Consider the following 19,785-nt stretch of genomic DNA (forward strand, 5'->3'; position numbering starts at 1 on the left):
GTCAAGTATTGCATAGTCAAATTTTTCTTCAGGATTGATGTGTTGAAGGATGCTACTCCTCAGGGGGAGCAGCATAATGGAACAGGGAAGCCTGTGCCTCCACTTTGGCATTGTTGTCAAAGGGGGAGAAGAAGTGAAGCAGAGAAGATATCTGCAAAATTTGGGGGAGAAGATGTGAAGCGGTGAGATATCTTTGTATATTGCCATCAATGCCAAAGGGGGAGATTGTTGGCATTATGTGAACTGGTACGAGGACATGATGACATTGTATGTTGTCATTGATGTCAATATGCTGAAGAGGAGAGAATTGGTATATGTGAGAACGGGTATGTTACCAAGAACTGGTATATGTGAGAACTGGTATAACATTGTGAACCGGTATGTGTGCCAAAGTGAAGCAGTGTGTCTGTTCAAGGTGAACCAGTATGTGGTTATGGGAACCGGCACATGGAAGCTTTGTATGACTACCGGTTGGTAGTCTCAGGGTTTCCGGTTGATGAGTTTCAAGCCTGTGTGACTCAACCGGTGACTTTGTGTGATGAGTTAGCATTGCAACGAAGAACAGACTGCGTTGCCACATCAACCTTGTGCGCGTGAAGGATCTTGCATGAAGGAGATTGCTCCTATCTACCTCGGGAATGTGTGAAGTCTGTAAATGGTGAAAACGTGTGATGGGTTATTAGTCGCCATGAAAGCAATGGAAAATGAATGATGGAGAACGTCTTGAGATTGATTCAAGACTATTGCATTTAATGCAATGTGCTCAATGGTCAAGATTGAACCGTTTGAATTGCTTAACCTAACAGGTTTAGGGTTTAGGGTTTATGTTACCGACCTGTCTGTTTCCTATAAGGTCAATGTTGTGTTTCTTTCTGAAGTTGTTGGCAAAAGTTGTGTGTGTGTATCCAAGTGAAGTGATACGTGATTCTTGCTAGACCAGATGAGATAAGAGGATTGATTCCTGCATTGTGTGTGTGCAGAAGAAAGGAACTTAAGCGGATCTGCATTGGCATTGAGTGTTGTTACCAGATCATTGTAATACCTATTGATCTCTAACCACTTCAACAGTTTGGAAATCCCCTAACAGGGTACCTTTAATCGGCTTACTATAAATCCTTTAACAGGGTGACTCAAAACCATTGAGTTCTTGAAATCCTTTAACAAGGTAACCTTTGACAGGGTTTTCCCTTAATCGGGTATTCTTTCCATCCCTTAATCGGGTGATCCCTAACAAGATCGGTTCCTAACAGAACCTATTGTATCAGTCTTTAATCGGACAAGGCTCCTAACAGAGTGGACTTCTAAAGAGTTCAAAAATAGCTTGTGGGTATTCATCCCCACCGTGGTTTTTCCCAGTTGGGTTTCCACATGAAAAATCTATGTGTCATGTGTGGTGATATTCTTGTGATGGTTTGAGTGATTTGTGTCTGAAGGTAAATCATGTTGATCTAGTTGTTTATATATCTTTTGATGATAGATTACATGTTCATGCACTAGGGCGAAATGGAAATGAAGTATTAGATTGTTTGAAAAGATAAGTGTCAACCAGTTTATGCTTGTCTCAGTTATTCTGGGTTTTGCCAGTTGCACTCTGTTTAAGACCGATGTTGTTGTTTATCTGTCAAAGCACAGTGTCTGCTAACAAACTGGTTTAAGATTGTGTTTTTGTCTGTACTGATTCACCCCCCCCCCCCCCCCGCTCTTAGTACAGGTTTGGTACTATCCGTTCATCATTGAGTTATCAAGACATTCTTACCAAACTTAACTCTTCTTGAATACCCAACTTCAACCCATTTATGTAATAGGAAACCTTCTCCTTTTTGGCCTCATAATAGCTTGTTCTAGTCAAAACTTGCTAGTACTTTTTTGTATATTGTTTGACAGTTTTTCCCACTTTCTTCAACCCTTGCATCTTTTTCAACAAATTAAGTTCATAGTTAACATGAATGAATTGTATCTTTAATTTTTCTAGCATACAACCCCACCTTGTTATTTTCTCATATCCTCTTCTATTTCTCTCTAACTAAACTTCTCTCCACCAAAATATTGCATGACCATTCAGTTTGGTCTTTGCAAACTTGACGCTTTCAGGATCGCCCACTTCTTCATATTGAAAATATTCTTTCATATAATTCATCAAGATGATCAACTATTTTGGATTAAAATTTCTAGAATATGTGGAAACTTCAATCATTTTCCTTTTTTCCAATCTTAAAAATGACCCTAAAAACCCTATCCTCATTAGGATCTCTAACTATCTTGTGTTCTTCTTCAAGCTTGTCTTCTTCATCATCTTCACTTTCATCTCTTACCCTAATATCAACTCCTCTACATAGCTCTCCTTGCAGTGCTTGAACTTGTCTCGAGAGGGCTCTAAAACCCTCTTTAGAATCACACCAACATTTCTTCTAGCTCCTTTTGTAGTGCCTAAACTTGTCTCTCGAGGGCTCTAAAACCCTCTTCTATCACACCAACATTTCTTCCACCACAATTCCTTCGTGGAGGCATTTTTTTCACTTTTCTCACAAACCCACAACCATAGTCTTGGTGTAACCTGCCTCACGTTCAATGATCTATTTACACACTCAAGAGATTCTAAAAATGATACCACTTAATGAAGTTTACTACCCTTATAAACCCAAGCACACAAGTATAGAGAAATAACCAAAAAATGCAAGAAAGAAACATGTGCCTTCTATTATCTCAATGAAATGAAATGAAATTACAACATTTAGAAAATAACATGCTACAACCACATGGGCGTTCTCATTACAATATTCTACAAGTTAAAGCCATAATTTACACTACTACAACTATCCTTTATAACCCTTGTTCACCCCTTTATACAACACTTATAACTAGCTTAGAATGTTTTGGAAAGCATAAATTTTCTTCTTTTGGCACCCAACGGTCCATCAGTTCATTTTTCCTGCCCAGGTGGAATCTCATTGAAAATTGAGTTTTCGTTGCACAACTTCCAAGAGCCATAACTTTTGACTTGTACATCCAACTCACTTTTATAATATATCATTGGAAAGCTCATGAAGATATATATGATAAGAAATACATTGATTTTGAGTTTGTTTGGATTTTAAACCTTTTTGAGGCCTCTAAGGTTTTCAATTTTTGAGTTTTAAGCTTCTTTGGAGAAATTTCTCAAAACAAAAACTTTGATATCTTCAAACCGTATAAGATATTGAGATGATTCTTTCATCAATCATCTTATTTTTCAATTTTTCTTATTGGGACCAGTTTTCATGTCCATATGATAAAAAATGAGCAAAAGTCCTAGAAATAGCACATGACTATTTTTTCCCATTTTTATCTTCTATGTGTCCTATATATTGCAGCCATCCTAATGGGCTCCAAAAAAATTAAAGAAAAAACCACAAAACAAAAGAAAAATACAATAATTATTTCTGGATGATGCAAGATTGCTCCTACAGCCTATTTTGGTTCTCCGTTTTATATTTATTTTATTTGATCATATTATACATACTTGATTTATATCAAGGAATTACATAGTATTCCTAATTTTACTAGATATATCCCTCAAAAATTTTAATCATTTCTAATATAGATGTATGATGATTAATATAATACCAAATTATAATTTCTAGTACTATATGGTAGTATCATATTTGATATAATAAAGGTCAATGTTCACATCATATTTATAAAATAGATAAGTTATATATGCCAAAATAAGCAACATTAGATGTACATGCAATTCTATTGTGGCATGGTAAAAAATCAATGTCTAATAATAAGCAACACACTACAAAAATGAAATCCATATAAGAATTATGTAAAATAGAAATCTAAAAGAATTATCTAACATATTAGATGTAAAGTTATTTTAGTATGATATTAGAGGTAGCATTCCAAAGTAAAAAATTATCAAGAATAATTAATTAAATAAATACAAATAATGTATGTAATATTAAATATTTGTGTATATGAGAGTGAATATAGTATTAAAGAATTAAAAAAAAGTTAAGGTAAATAATTAAAATTAATAAATTATTTGGATTAAATAATAGTGTATAATGAAAAAAAAAATGAAACCTACAATTGATTAAACAATACAAATAATTATTCTTAAGAGTTAAAATAATAAGATCAAATATAAATAATTATATTTACTATTTAATATCATTTTTAGTTAGCATCTCTTTTATTGCAAGATCTTTAAGGGGATCAATACATAATGCGTATCATCATAAATGAGTATGAATGATGCAAATACAAGGATTTTGTAAGAACAAGGAATTATTAATCTAATGCCTTTAATCCTTAGAAAAATCAAGGCTTACTTGGTAAATCTTTATCAAATAAAAATGACTGAAACAAACCCAATGCTCTAGCAGGTTGAGCATATGGAACCATATGTGACGCTCCTCGAACTGTTGCAAAGGTCAACAAGTTTCCATATGATTTTGTCCACCCGGCTACCTATTTTTTATCAAAAAAATTTAAATTATAAACATACAAGTATACCATAATTATTTTAAGATTAATAAAGAACATAATTATTTTTAAAAATAATAAATATGAATATATGCATGTATACATATACATGTATATGTATATCTAATTTTATATACATATGTATTATATATACACATACATGTATATGTATATATGTATGTATGTATATGTAAATATATAATACAAATATAGTACTAAAATACAACTCTAAAATAAATTATATTTAATTTGATACCTGTCCCTCATGATACCAAGCATGATAAGGTATTCTTCTAGGCATCTTCAAGTCATGGGCTAGATGACGAATATTAGTCCGAGTTCCCAATAAAGGGACTACTGAATCTTGGTCTCCACTGCAAATGTAAGTGTTGTTCTATGTTAAATTGTAATTGCTCCTATTTCATTAATGAAGTCATAAAATTATGTAAAATTTACAATTGTTAGTAATATCTGATAAGAAAATTGAACAAAATGTTTTAAAAAATTTCATTAACTTTTCTTGGTCAATCTCACCTGAAAATCCAAACACGTATACCATTTGTGATAATTTCCTTGAGCACTGGAATAATATTAATTCCAATGTCACGCTCAGTGTAATTTAAGACCCTAATCCAACAAAAGATCATAAAATACTTCATCATCTTTTAGAAAATTATCTCATGAATAAGTAAAACTCCAAATAAAATATTTATCACTTAAGCACAAAGAAAATACGAATCATTTTAAAATGATTTATATCCATATTTATTACCAACCTCATTCTCACTATGATAAATTCTTTTAAATATTTCTCCTAAATTTATATATTAATATTTTTTATGTGTAATTTAAAATTTTCACCCACTTCAAATATCATGATAATAACAATAGTGATTCGTTAAAAGTGATAAATCTCATTCAGCTTCTATATATTTATTTTCCTATTTAACCTTGTAGTGTCCCAAATTGTACTCACCTACAATTTTGTCCTCACTTAGGCCTTACTTTGGCATTCATCATCTAAGGCCTGATTGAAGCTCTAATTTTGCTCACACCAATCATCAAACTCAATATTTTCACCATCTACACTTTCTTCCCCGAGATCTTGGGACCTTGATGTCCAGGACTAGGGCGTTGGGCACCATAGTCCTCTTAAAAAGTTTAATTTTGGAGCCTCGTAATGGTCACTCAAGTTGAGTGGGAACCTAGATCCTATGTCAAAAATTCAATTTGTTTTTCAACTAGCATGTATAAAAGGAGGTCTACCCCTCTCATTTTAAAACTAACGCTCCTAATTCAAATTTATATCAACTCAAGAGAGAAAAAATGAGATCCTACATTCAAGTGAGCAAGCAATAGTCTTCTTACAAGCATTGGAGCAGAAGTAAAGTCAAGATTCAAGCATTAGAGATGGCATTCATGTTCTATGTTTTATGAAGACTATCTACATGAAACCCTAATTCCTTGTGAAGACAAACAAAACTTTATTAAAATTTAAATCATTAGTGTTTCAGATATTTTCAATCTTTCCCTCAAAAGGAAAGCATTTCCATTACAATACTTCATTTGCATTTCAATTCTATTTCATGGTTACTTCCAAAATCAGGGTTTGACCTAAGGTAAATCCTTATTCCCAACAATTTTCCCCTTTTCATTGTGTGTAGGAATATGTATAGAGTTGTGTTTCAGAGGAACACTAGGATTTGTAGATACAAGAAGGCTCCCTTTGGACGGCAAAAAGTTTAGAGGACAAGGGCAACCACCACTACGGTCTCGATAATTTAGGTCAAGTTTCTAGGAACAAATCCGAACCTTCATCTACTACTCAGATCCAAGTTTGTTGCTCTGTTTGATGACTGTGCCTCACTATTTATGCATAACTGCTTCAATATCCATACATTTACCCTAATTTCAATATCTTTAATTAATTCAATTGAATTTCAAGGAAAAGAAGAGCCCCACTTAGGAGGTTTGGAATTAGATCATAATCTAGGTCTATTAGGATTAGATCTATCAAATTTCTATCTTTCCCTAATGTAATGGTAATTAAATTAGTGGTCTTACTACATCCTATGGTGAAACCATAATTTTTCACCCATTACAAACCTTTATATATTGTTTTTCCTATTTGAATACAATTTTTAGTAGCTATATATGTATAGCTTGGAAATCTAAACGTAATGATTCTCCCAAGGCAACTACTAAGCTTTTGAATCAAAGCTAAGTCTAGTCTATTCTATGGAGAATATGAGAAACAAGAGAAAATGAGCATAAGGACATCAAAATAACAAGCATGGTAACATCAAAACAATAAGCACAAAATTGAAAACTTCTCTAGGAACCTCCATAGTTCTCAAGTTTCTTTCCAAATTGTAATAGTTGTGCCCTTAAAAATCTATAAGCACAAATCAATTAGATAAAAAGAAAGCTCATGTAGTGATTGTTAAAGGATAAAGGAGGGAAATAGTTGAATTTATAGATTTGGAGGGAGAGAGATCAATGGTTGAGTTCAAATTAATCCCAGATGGAATGGATGGTTTAGATCACATAGGAGAGAGTTTGAGAAAGATATGAGAGGAATGGGAATTTGGTGAAAGGATTTAGAGTACATGTAAACGAAAGAGGCTATAAGAGAGTGGGGAGATAAATGAAAAAAGGAGAAATAAATTATTTAATTTCACTTGCAAGGATAAAAGTAAATAGGCATTTCATCTGTTTACTTGGTTGAAAAGGAAAAATGGTGAATAGTGAATAAATTAATAACTTTATTAGACCATAGAATAATAATTAGATAATTAAATAATCCAAATTATTTGATTATGAAGTGATAGAGGAATGAGAGAGGATATTAATTAATTAATTAAAAATTAATCAATTAAAGGGAGATGAATAATTAATTAAATAATTAAAATTATTTAATTAAAATTAGAGCAAAGGAGAAAACTAGTAAAGTGATTAAATGGTTAAAAATTATTTAAATATTGAAGAGAATTGGTGAAAATGGGTGAACAGAAGAAGGGTTAATTTTCAATGTCTACCTTTTGCCCCTCTTAGAGACAATGCAATTTTAAGCATTGTTCCAAAAAAAAAAAAGATTCTAAGGAATATGCCCTAGTACGCCCCAGAAAACCAAGATAAGGAGGAGGGATGCCCCCTCAAGAAATTGAGTGAAATTTTTTAAATGAGGTTAATTTCTCAAAAGAATGAAGAGATTAGATATGAGAAAAGTTAGTAAGAAGAGAAGAAAGGTTGGTTGGGAAAAATGGATAGGTCAAGGGGATAGGAAAAACATTAGAAGAAAAGTGAGGATAGATAGATTGATATGAAGGATATGGCTAGATATGAAAGATGACATTTTTTTAGCTTTCTTTATAAAAGTGCTTATTATCATCATAGGGTGCTTGGATTTTCGCAAGTAGATACATATACAACAAGGTATGGAAAGACTAAGGTGAAGACGATATCACTTTGCATTGACAAACACATTACAAGCAAGGAATGATTTCATTCATCCTAATACATGAGTGTCTATGGTCAAGGTATGTACAATAATCACAAAGCATGATGGTCCATATGCAAAAAAGCACTAGATGACCTTTAACTTGCATAGGATGTAAGAGAAAGTTGAATGAATTTGCCAACATAGACACTAAAAATAACTACCCCAAAACTTCATGAAAACATCCCACAAACATAGCATACAAAAACCATGCTAAGTCTTATCCTTGCTCCTCTAATCATGGGTATATCCTTGAGTAGGATAGGAATATGACAAGGAAAAGATCAAGCAAAGAGTATACTCACTAACCAAATGAGTCAACAACCATTTAGATCTTCTTGCCAAAGATATGCGCTTTAGATATTTTCTTTAGATAGGATAAGATTGGATATGTTGATGTTTGGATTGGATGTTGATTGTTTAATTGATAGGATGATAAATGATAGGGTGCCTATTCTAGGACTGATATGTTCATAATGACTAATAGTGTGATCAAGATTTGGGATAAAGTTGATAAGGCAATTGATCGGTTTAGGCTATGAGATAATTTGGCAATTTATTAAGATGTTGCAATTTGATGTTTGTTTTAGCCATAAATGTCACTGTCATAAAAAAGAGACAATTTATTAGGGATTGTGGTGATGATGATGATGAGAATGGTTTAGGTGTAGATTTATTAAGATAGGTAGATAGGTATGATGGTTTGTGATAGAAATTTGTGTGACCTAGGATAGAGGAACATCTCATGTAGTGTAGCTCTCAAATGTCTCATCCACAATAGTAGGTCAAGGAGGTTACCACAGATAGGAATATAGCTTTTTGGTGCCAGGTTAAAGATGAAAGACTAAATTTGTAGTACCCTTACTCGTTTGAACTGATACTTTGTTCTTATTATTCTCAGTGGATACATTATCATTGGTTATTTAGAATTGTATAACATTGTTTCATGTTTTATCTGATTATGAGACATATGATCTATTTGCAGTATTTATGTATTTATGTTTTATGGCATTATATGGTTCATTGCTATGTACTGACGCTTTACTTCATCTATGCACTATGTGTTGTGTGTCTGCGAGTGTATGGGATGCATGGGGACGATTTTCCTTCACTCATCTCAGTGAGACAAGGAACGTCGTGAATCTCCTTCATCGGTGTGTATGTTGAAATTTCTATATATGTATATATGCATGTGTGGTCGGTGATGCAGGATGTTGCAGGTACAAGTACCGGGTAGGTACGGGGTATCCTCTCCACCTGGCTACACAGGTCTGAGCATGCCTTATATTTTCCGATGGAAGTGAAGGAGATAGTAGTTGACCCTATTTTTAGTCAGTTACACTCGGGTGAGTACCTTCAGTAAGTCATTCTATCAATTGGTTTGGTCTTCATATTTTATTGTTTGATCTTTATAAAAGTTGCTTGATGCTTGCTCAGTTTGCGTGTCCAGTGTTCCAATTTTTGTATGTCATTGGTAAATGTTACGTTTATTACGTCCATAAGAGTAGTTTTGGTAATTGGAGGAAAAAGAATCAAGTGATCTAGTGACTTAATATTGTTTATAAAGGACGAGTTAATATCTTGGTATGAGTGGATATGAATTTTATCAACTTGTTAGCTCGATGGTTGCAATTCGATCGTTTGAATAAATATAAGGACATAATATACTCGGAAGGCAATAGTCACTGATAAGTAGTTATTTGAGTTGAGATAAGGTGATTGTATTATCAGTAGTTTATAACGCCCATCGGTTTACTGAGATTTTGGATTATGCGTGTATATAATTAGAATTATAAATACATCATGTTTTATAAACTTTTTGAACGTGTAATATATACATAATTCAATTATTTGAATATATATATATATGAAACGCCACTCGTTATAAATATTGGAAAACCAAAATACACATTTACAAATATGATTTGCTAAAGAAGGATTAATATTTAAATAATTATATTAACTAAAGTCATTAATTAATTATTAAAATATAACAAAGAAATGATATTAAAACATAATAATGAAAGTATATTAAAGAAAACAAATAAAATCAGCTTCGACCTTATAAAAGGTGGCGGAGGTTAAGGTTCGATGTTTGGTCTATGGTGGTCGATGGTAATATCGACCACCCCCCTTAATATAGGGAGGGGTCGGTATTACCACCGACTACCCTCCTCCTTCACATACCACATCTCCCTCTTCCGCCATAAACTCAGCAGCCAGCAAGCGAGGTGAGGCTTCCTGCGTGTATACTTCAGTCAGCGAATAATGGAGGACACCTCTCACAGTCCAAAGCGATAAACTATCACCTCTCCACGTCCAGTTTCACCACGAGCTCCAGTTCGTTGGCATCTAACAGCAGATTGACCGGTTTGAAAGGAGAATGGACTGGCATGCAAGGTGGAGACTAAATCATAATCCTTAATGGACTCTAGACCTGGCAGATTGAATGCACAAGTCGCTATTTGCAAACGCATCAATGAATGAAGTAATGAATCAACCTCTCCACCCAGCCGATAGTTTTCATAATCATTATCAAGGAGTGCTAAAGACTGTAGCTAACTAGAGATGGACTCCCTGTGTGGAGGAAGTAGAAGAGTTAGCAGTAAACGAGTTTCAGTTGATAGCTATCACTAAGCCCAGATTTAAGGGAGCGATGGATGTTTTTTTAGTATAAAAAGGGGTGTGGGTAGAGAGGAAAAGAAGAAGGCTTTTGTGACATCCAAGGAAGGACGAAGGATCGTAGAGAGGAGAGTAGAGTTAGAGAGGATAGTGTTTGTTTTTATAGTATCAAGTGAGAGATGTCTAAAAAGGATAGTGGTTGATAGAATCAAGAGAGAGTTGTTTTCCTGTTCTTTGATAGAGCTGGAAGCATTGGTGAAATGGATCGCAAGCAAGGTATATTTATCAGCAAGCGGGCGTCAAGGTCTTGCATATTGATCAACACTTCAGATAGGTCAGGAATTTCTTAGTTTATAATCGTTATTATTTACAATCTCAGTTATATATCATGTTATTGTCTTGCTTATGAAATAGTTATGGTTATGTTTTAGTTATACGTTAGGGATTATTAAATAAAATCATATAGTAGAAGTTGTGATTACATTAGGACTAAAGAAGTGGAATAGTGTTTAAGTTCAAATTTCACACTTATTATTATATGGAAGAAAGGTATGATTGTGTTCAACGCCTAGATATTAAGATTTATTTGACATAGCTCTAGGAGAGTCTGGGAAGTAATAGTTTACTATTGATACGTTACAGAGATGGTACGAGCCAAACAGACAGCTCGCAAATCAGTAGCGGGATATGCTCACTACCTAAAAGTCAAGAAAGATTCTTTGACTCCTGTCAAGCCCGTTGTGGATGACAACCCTGCCGAAGAGAACCCAGCTCCAGAAGGGAGCAAAGAAATAGAAAAAGGTCCTATTCAGAGCCCAACCAAAGAAGCTACCACTGAAAAAGGAAAAGAACCCAAGTCAGAGTGCTCGCCTGAAAAGCCAATAGTTATAAGTTCTGACTCGTCGGAGGGGTATAACCCCTTGTGTGATAATGAGTCTGTGGGGTACTTTCCCCAAAGTGAAAGCAAATCTGAAGGATATACTCCTTTAGATCATGTAGAGTCTGACGAGTGTACTTCTCCATATTTTCCGGAAGAATGATGTAACACTCTTGTGTTAAAAAGATAAATAAATAAAAATAAAGGCATCTTTCTATGAAGAAATGTATTACGTTATATTGTAAGATTTCCTTGATGAAATGAATATTTCTATTTTAATCTTCATTTATTTGTATAAATGGAAATTATTAAGGTAGCATACCTATAGATGTTAACAAGAGTAACAGAACTCTTAAACTTGTCATTAAGTGTAAAATTATGTGTTTTACCAACCATATTGTTCTCTGTGTCTTGACAACATGTTTACGTTTTGCAAGTTAATTTTGCGATAGGTATTGGTACATAAGATTATCTTGTTTTATATGGTGGTCGCAACTAAGTACATTAAGTCATGTTGTCAATTTGTCTTGTGTTATGTCTTGGCCAGTATATTTAGATGTATAACCTTAAGGGAGTGAGTCACTATGAGTTGTTCGTAATGGCCAAACTTTAGGTTAGTCATTTTGTATCTTTCATTTGAGGTAGGTCAAGATTGGGAATGGCTGTCTGTGTCGCCATAGAGTTCTGTAGATAGAACTAACCTGTAGTGTCCTAAGAGAGAGAGAGTGGCTTTCGAGCGGGGGCTGTGCCCGAAGTGGTGACAGGATAACCCGTTGGAAGTTGATTAAGAAAGTGAAAACCTAATAAATGACTAGGGAAGGGTAGAATAAAAGTTAAATAAAATAATGTGCCTCGCACATAGGTGAGTGCTAGTATAGGGCTCATAATGTAGCGAGAAGGCCTGGAATGGAAAACTTACCACCTTGTCTTCATGAGAGGATTGGTAAGGTCCGCATGAGTCTTAGTTGGAATCGGAGGTTTGGGAGATGTTACCAGGATAACCCAGGTGGGGGCCGGGACCTATGGAGGCTATACCATGGTATCCACCGTAAGACATGCAATGACACTTTCTCCTTAGAGTCACTAGTGTTTTGTGAGTTGGGTCACATGAATGTAAGTGGAGTCTTGTAGTCCTTTCGTTCTTGTTTCATTTTGCTTGCTTGAGGGTTATCTACTATCTCTAGCACGGTGGGGTGGTTCCTTTTCAGAATCACATGGTCGGGTGGTAGTGTCACTTCCCATCGGATGTTCTAGTACGTATCTTCGGGCGAGGAAGGACTTCGCTGATATTCTTGGATCATGATTCATGTACCGACTCTTGTTCCTATCCATCTTTCAGTTAGATACTAGAGGTTTTGAAAAGAAACTATATGTAACTTTCATTTTGTATCATTTTAGCTCATGATGTAATTTCTTTTTGAAAACATGTATTTTTGAATATTGAAAGCAAGAAATATTGTAAGATATGCTACTTCAATTACTGATTTCTGATGTATATAATATATGATTGCTTGAAGAAATTTAGATTCTTTCATTGCGGAAATTTTATCTTAAATATTTAATTTACGAAGTAATATTCGTTGGTAACCCTTAGGAAATTCAGGTGTTAAACTCCCGCTATGTTATTAGATGTACTAAGGTTTAATTCATGCATTTTAAAAAAGAAATAATTTCACCCTTAGTTGCATAGATTATGATGTTTTCCTTTAGGGTTCCTGATGGGGCATTACATTTGGTATCAGAGCTTAAGTTTCAACATTGGGTACTCTGGGTTTGTAGTGTGCCTATTCAACTTGATTTTTATTTAGGTCCTAACATTTGTGTTTTCCTTGTTTATCCTTGTTATAAATCTACATCTTTTCTCTTTTGTAGTACTCGGTCATGGCTAGGAGAGCTAGGGGAGGTGGCCGTATGGGTGGTCGCAATAGAGACAGAGGTAGAGGAAGAGGTGGAGGATGAGGCCATGATTCTGATCATCATAATCCTTCACCACCACCTACTCATGCTAGTGCAGAGCCAGAACAGTCTATTCATCAGGACTTACCTCATGCAGAAGAACAAGTTCCCGAAAGGGAAGAGCTAAGACAAATGTTTCAGGAGGTTCTTGCTAGATTAGGCCCTAGGCTTGAGGTTGTTCAGCCAATGCCAGAAGAGAGAGAGAGGGAAAGATCACCCAGAAGGATAGGGATTGCAAACAATGAAGATCCAGTTTCTTTGGGTCACATAAAGGACTTGATGAGGTCCAATCCTCCTTTCTTTAATGGTATGGGCACTAGTCTAGAGGCAGAGACTTGGCTTATCGGTCTGGATAGGTGTTTTTCTATGTTCCCATATAGTAGCAACACCAAGGCAAGATGTGCTATTATGCGTCTCGAAAACTTCGCATCAATCTGTTGGAGACTGGAGGAGGAAATGATCGGTGTGTGCATTAACACTGTGACATGGGAGCTGTTTCTAGAAAGATTCAGGGCACGGTTTCTCTCACCCCAGTGGAAACAGACTCGGGCAGATGAGTTCCATGCACTGCGACAGTATGGTATGATGGTAGACCAATATGAGCATAGATTCTATGAGCTTAAGCAGTATGCTGGAATTGGTAATAATGAGGCTATGCTCGTACAACATTTCTTGAGGGGCTTGAATGATCGCATTAGTGGAGGTGTTAGGGTGTTCGAGCCAACTTCAGTGGAGACAGCTATGGCAAAGGCCCGATTGGTAGAGCTAAACCTTAGCCGTGCTCTTGGTGGGAAAACAGGTGTGCAGATAGGGAGTGCTCCTTCCAGTGGAAATAGAGCTCGTGGTAATCAGTTTTAGTCAGCTGCACCATTTAGAACTCCTCAAGCACCTGCTAAGGGTGGACCACAGCAATAGCAACCGTCAAAATCGAAACAGTTCCAGAGCCAGAAGGGTGGCAATGCTCAATTTAAGAAAAATAGAAATTGGCAGAGGGGCAGACAAGGCCCTATAGGGGAATCTTCGCAAAGTGCATCTCATGCTCCTAGCCAGGGAAATTATCAGCAATCCAGTGGTCCGATAAGTAATAGAGGAGCTTGCTTCTCTTGTGGGCAGTATGGTCATAGAGCTGCGCAGTGTCCTCAGCGTTTCCACAACACAAGTAGTCAACGGCCGGCAGCGTCAGAGCCTACAGTGGGAGATGCGGGCAGATCTCACAGAGTGTTCGCAGCGGTGGATAACCGCCAAGTTGATCATCAAGGTACAGTTATAGAAGCAGCAGGTATGTTGTGTGGTATCCCTATCTTTGTACTTTTTGATTCTGGAGCTTCAGATTCTTTCATTTCTTCATCTATTGTGGAGCGGTGTGGACTCACGTCTGCTAAGGAGATGAATAGGTGGCAAGTAGAGTTGGCAACAGGTGTCCGTGTTTCTGTAGATGCCTTTATTCCCAGTTGTGAGTTGAATCTAGGAACCATAGTTACTTCAGTTGACCTTCGAGTCATTCCTTTAGGTTCTTATGGAGTTGTGTTGGGAATGGATTGGCTATCTTCTCATAATGCTCGCGTAGATTATCGCAAGAAGATAGTGGAGTGTTTAGATGACCTTGGCAAGGAAGTGAAAATTGTTGGAGTTCAGAGACCAATATCCTTACGTATGATCTCTGCTATGCAACTTAAGCGGTGCATGCGTAGAGGGTGTCAACTTTTTGCAGTTACTCTTGAGGACATGGATGAGTTAAAGAGTCGAGAAATCGCTCTTGATAGTCACCCTATTCTTCAAGAGTATGCTGATGTATTTCCATTAGATATTCCTAGTATGCCTCCAAAGAGAGACATAGATTTTCACATTGATTTGGTTCCTGATGCAGAACCTATTTTGAGAGCTCCATATCGGATGACCACTCAGGAATTAAGTGAATTGAAGTTACAACTAGAAGAGTTGTTAGCCAAGGGATTTATTCATCCTAGTGTTTCTCCTTGGGGTGCACCTGTTATCTTTGTTAAGAAAAAGGATGGTTCTCTTCGGTTATGCATTGATTACCGACAGCTGAATAAGGTAACCATCCGGAATCGATATCCTTTGCCTCGTATTGATGATCTTTTTGATCAAGTAAAGGGAGCCAAGATATTCTCTAAGATTGACCTGAAATCTGGATATCACCAGTTGCATATCCAGGATGCAGATATTCATAAGACAGCGTTTCGCACTCATTATGGTCACTATGAGTTCACAGTAGTACCATTTGGGTTGACGAATGCGCCTTCAGTTTTCATGAGCCTCAGGAATGGGGTTTTTCGCACCTACCTTGATCATTTTGTCCTTGTGTTCTTAGATGACATATTAATTTATTCTAGAACTATGGAAGAACATGAAGGTCACTTACGACAGGTAATGCAGTGCTTGAGGGAAAACCAACTTTATGCTAATTTGGCAAAGTGTGATTTTTTTCAATCAGAGGTAAACTATCTTGGTCATATAGTTTCAGGGGAAGGTGTATCCGTGGATCCTTCAAAAATCCAAGCCATTGTTGATTGGCCAGTGCAAACCAACGTTTTTGAAGTTCGAAGTTTTATGGGTTTGGCCGGATACTACCGTCGATTTGTTCAAGGCTTTTCCTGGATAGGTCACCCGATCACTTCTCTACAGTGAAAAGGGAAGAAGTTTGTTTGGTCAGAACAATGTGAGTCAGCTTTTCGTACCTTGAAGGAACTCCTTGTCAGTGCTCCAATTTTGGCAGTTCCAGATCCATCTAGAGATTTTGTAGTATGCACAGATGCCTCTTTGGAAGGTATAGGTGCAGTGCTTATGCAAGATGGACGAGTGGTTGCTTATGAGTCTCACAAACTCAAGAACCACGAGTTGAACTACCTAGTTCATGATTTGGAGTTGGCAGCTGTAGTTCATGCCTTGGTTAGATGGTGACATTTTCTGTTAGGGTGTCGTTTTGAACTGCATAGTGATCACCGTAGTCTACAGTATATTTTCACACAACCAAATTTGAATGCTCGACAATGGAGATGGATGGAATTTCTCTGCGAATATGATTTTGATGTTCGATACATTTAGGGGAAAGAGAACGTGGTGGCAGATGCTTTGAGTCGTAGGCGGCATGAAGTTTCGGTATTGTCCCTTGGAGTTGACTTGAGAGAGAGGATTCTCAGAGTTCTCCCTCAGGATACTTGGTATCAAGATGTTAGAACCATGATACAGTCCGGAAGGCCTTTAGAGGGAAGATATTCTGGATATAATCTTGAGGCAGATGGACTTCTTCGTCACCATGGGAAGATCTATGTACCTTCTTTAGAGGGTCTTCACGTCCTGATCATGACTGAGGCCCATTGTGCACCTTATTCGGCACATCCAGGTGTCAAGAAGATGCATGCAGATCTCAAACAAATTTATCATTGGGAAGGTATGAAACGTGACATTGCTGATTTCATGTCAAAGTGTTTAGAATGTTTGCGGGTAAAGGCAGAGCATCAACACCCGGCAGGGCTTCTTCAACCTAATTTGATACCGAACTGGAAATGGGATATCATTTCCATGGATTTCATTGTTGGGTTGCCTGTCTCTTTGCGTCGGCATGATGCCATCATGGTCATAGTTGATAGGTTGACTAAGATTGCTCATTTTGTTCCTATTCGAGCTTCCTATACAACAGCAGTGGTGGCATGAGTTTTCTTGGAAGAAGTAGTGAGACTGCATGGGGTTCCAAGGCGGATCATCTCTGATAGAGATCCTGTCTTTACCTCAGCTTTGTGGACCTCACTTCAGCATGCTTTGGGAACTCAATTGAACTTTAGTTCAACCTATCACCCAGAGACGGATGGTCAGAGAGAGAGAGAGTGAATCAGGTTTTGGAGGACATGCTTCGCATGTATGTTATGGACCAGCAGTCGGGTTCGGAGGATTATATCTACCTTGTAGAGTTTGCATATAACAATGGATATCATAGCTCCATAGGTATGTCCCCCTTTCAGGCATTATATGGTTGTCCTTGCCATACTCCTTTGAGTTGGGATCGGTTAGAGGATAGGGTGCTTATAGGTCCGGATATTCTTCGAGAGATGGAGCAACAGGAGGGGCGAATTCGAGAGCATTTAGTAGCTGCACAGGATAGGCAGAAGAAGTATGCAGATGCTCATAGGACAGATCATCAATTTTCTATTGGCAATCGTGTGTTTCTGAGAGTGCGTCCACGGAAGAGTCCGATCCGTTATGGGAAGGGTTCTAAGTTGGCACCTCAGTTTGTTGGCCCTTTTGAGATTCTTGAGAGGATAGGTCCTGTTGCTTACCGCCTTGCCTTGCCACCGAGTCTATCCCGCATCCACAGTGTCTTTCATGTTTCAGTTCTTCGACCTTATCACCCTGATGTGACACATGTTCTTGATTGGAACTCTTTGCAGGTCGAGGACGGGCAGCTTTCCATGGAACCCGTGCGCATTCTTCAGCATCGGGATTTGATCCTCAGGGGTCGCACAATCGACCAGGTAAGGGTCCTATGGGACCCAAATGATGAGACCTCGGCAACTTGGGAAGATGCAATGAAGATGAGAGAGTTATATTCATATTTGTTTTAGGCTTCCAGGAGTAAGCCTAGTCTTGGGGGGGAGAATGTAGTACCCTTACTCGTTTGAACTGATACTTTATTCTTATTATTCTCAGTGGATACATTATCATTGGTTATTTAGAATTGTATAACATTGTTTCATGTTTTATCTGATTATGAGAAATATGATCTATTTGCAGTATTTATGTATTTATGTTTTATGGCATTATATGGTTCATTGCTATGTACTGACACTTTACTTCATCTATGCACTGTGTGTTGTGTGTCTGCGAGTGTATGGGATGCATGGGGACGATTTTCCTTCACTCATCTCGGTGAGACAGGGAACATCGTGAATCTCCTTCATCGATGTGTATGTTGAAATTTCTATATATGTATATATGCATGTGTGGTCAGTGATGCAGGATGTTGCAGGTACAAGTATCGGGTAGGTACGGGGTATCGTCTCCACCTGGCTACACAGGTCTGAGCGTGCCTTATATTTTCCGATGGAAGTGAAGGAGATAGTAGTTGACCCTATTTTTAGTCAGTTACACTCGGGTGAGTGCCTTCAGTAAGTCATTCTATCAATTGGTTTGGTCTTCATATTTTATTGTTTGATCTTTATAAAAGTCGCTTGATGCTTGCTCAGTTTGCGTGTCTAGTGTTCCAATTTTTGTATGTCATTGGTAAATGTTACGTTTATTACGTCCATAAGAGTAGTTTTGGTAATTGGAGGAAAAAGAATCAAGTGATCTAGTGACTTAATATTGTTTATAAAGGACGAGTTAATATCTTGGTATGAGTGGATATGAATTTTATCAACTTGTTAGCTCGATGGTTGCAATTCGATCGTTTGAATAAATATAAGGACATAATATACTCGGAAGGCAATAGTCACTGATAAGTAGTTATTTGAGTTGAGATAAGGTGATCGTATTATCAGTAGTTTATAACGCCCATCGGTTTACTGAGATTTTGGATTATGCGTGTATATAATTAGAATTATAAATACATCATGTTTTATAAACTTTTCGAACGTGTAATATATACATAATTCAATTATTTGAATATATATATATATGAAACGCCACTTGTTATAAATATTGGAAAACCAAAATACACATTTACAAATATGATTTGCTAAAGAAGGATTAATATTTAAATAATTATATTAACTAAAGTCATTAATTAATTATTAAAATATAACAAAGAAATGATATTAAAACATAATAACGAAAGTATATTAAAGAAAACAAATAAAATCAACTTCGACCTTATAAAAGGTGGCGGAGGTTAACGTTTGTTGTTTGGTCTATGGTGGTCGATGGTAATATCGACCACCCCCCTTAATATAGGGAGGGGTCGGTATTACCACCGACTACCCTCCTCCTTCGCATACCACGTCTCCCTCTTCCGCCATAAACTCAATAGCCAGCAAGCGAGGTGAGGGTTCCTGCGTGTATACTTCAGTCAGCGAATAATGGAGGACACCTCTCACAGTCCAAAGCGATAAACTATCACCTCTCCACGTCCAGTTTCGCCACGAGCTCCAGTTCGTTGGCACCTAACAGCAGATTGACCGGTTTGAAAGGAGAATGGACTGGCACACAAGGTGGAGACTAAATCATAATCCTTAATGGACTCTAGACCTGGCAGATTGAACACACAAGTCACTGTTTGCAAACGCATCAGTGAATGAAGTAATGAATCAACCTCTCCACCCAACCGATAGTTGTCATAATCGTTATCAAGGAGCGCTAAAGACTGTAGCTAACTAGAGATGGACTCCCTGCGTGGAGGAAGTAGAAG

At 36.9% G+C, this 19,785-nt stretch overlaps 1 protein-coding gene across 4 annotated transcripts in view; it reads right to left on the reverse strand.

Annotated features, from left to right (window-relative positions):
- Positions 1-4,114: 4,114 nt before the first annotated feature.
- The window catches only part of LOC131036422 (serine carboxypeptidase-like 42), an 84,422-nt gene continuing 68,751 nt past the window's right edge, over positions 4,115-19,785 (reverse strand). For all 4 annotated transcript variants that reach the window (XM_057968306.2, XM_057968305.2, XM_057968308.2 and 1 more), the window contains exons 9-11: positions 5,005-5,097; positions 4,727-4,844; positions 4,115-4,455 (exon numbers count right to left, since the gene is read on the reverse strand). In XM_057968306.2, the coding sequence (XP_057824289.2) occupies positions 4,306-4,455; positions 4,727-4,844; positions 5,005-5,097 (361 nt within the window). In that variant the 3' untranslated portion in view covers positions 4,115-4,305. The remainder of the gene's footprint in view (positions 4,456-4,726; positions 4,845-5,004; positions 5,098-19,785) is intronic.

This window comes from Cryptomeria japonica, chromosome 6 (genome assembly GCF_030272615.1).
Source record: "Cryptomeria japonica chromosome 6, Sugi_1.0, whole genome shotgun sequence".
In the NCBI taxonomy this organism is placed as follows: domain Eukaryota; kingdom Viridiplantae; phylum Streptophyta; class Pinopsida; order Cupressales; family Cupressaceae; genus Cryptomeria; species Cryptomeria japonica.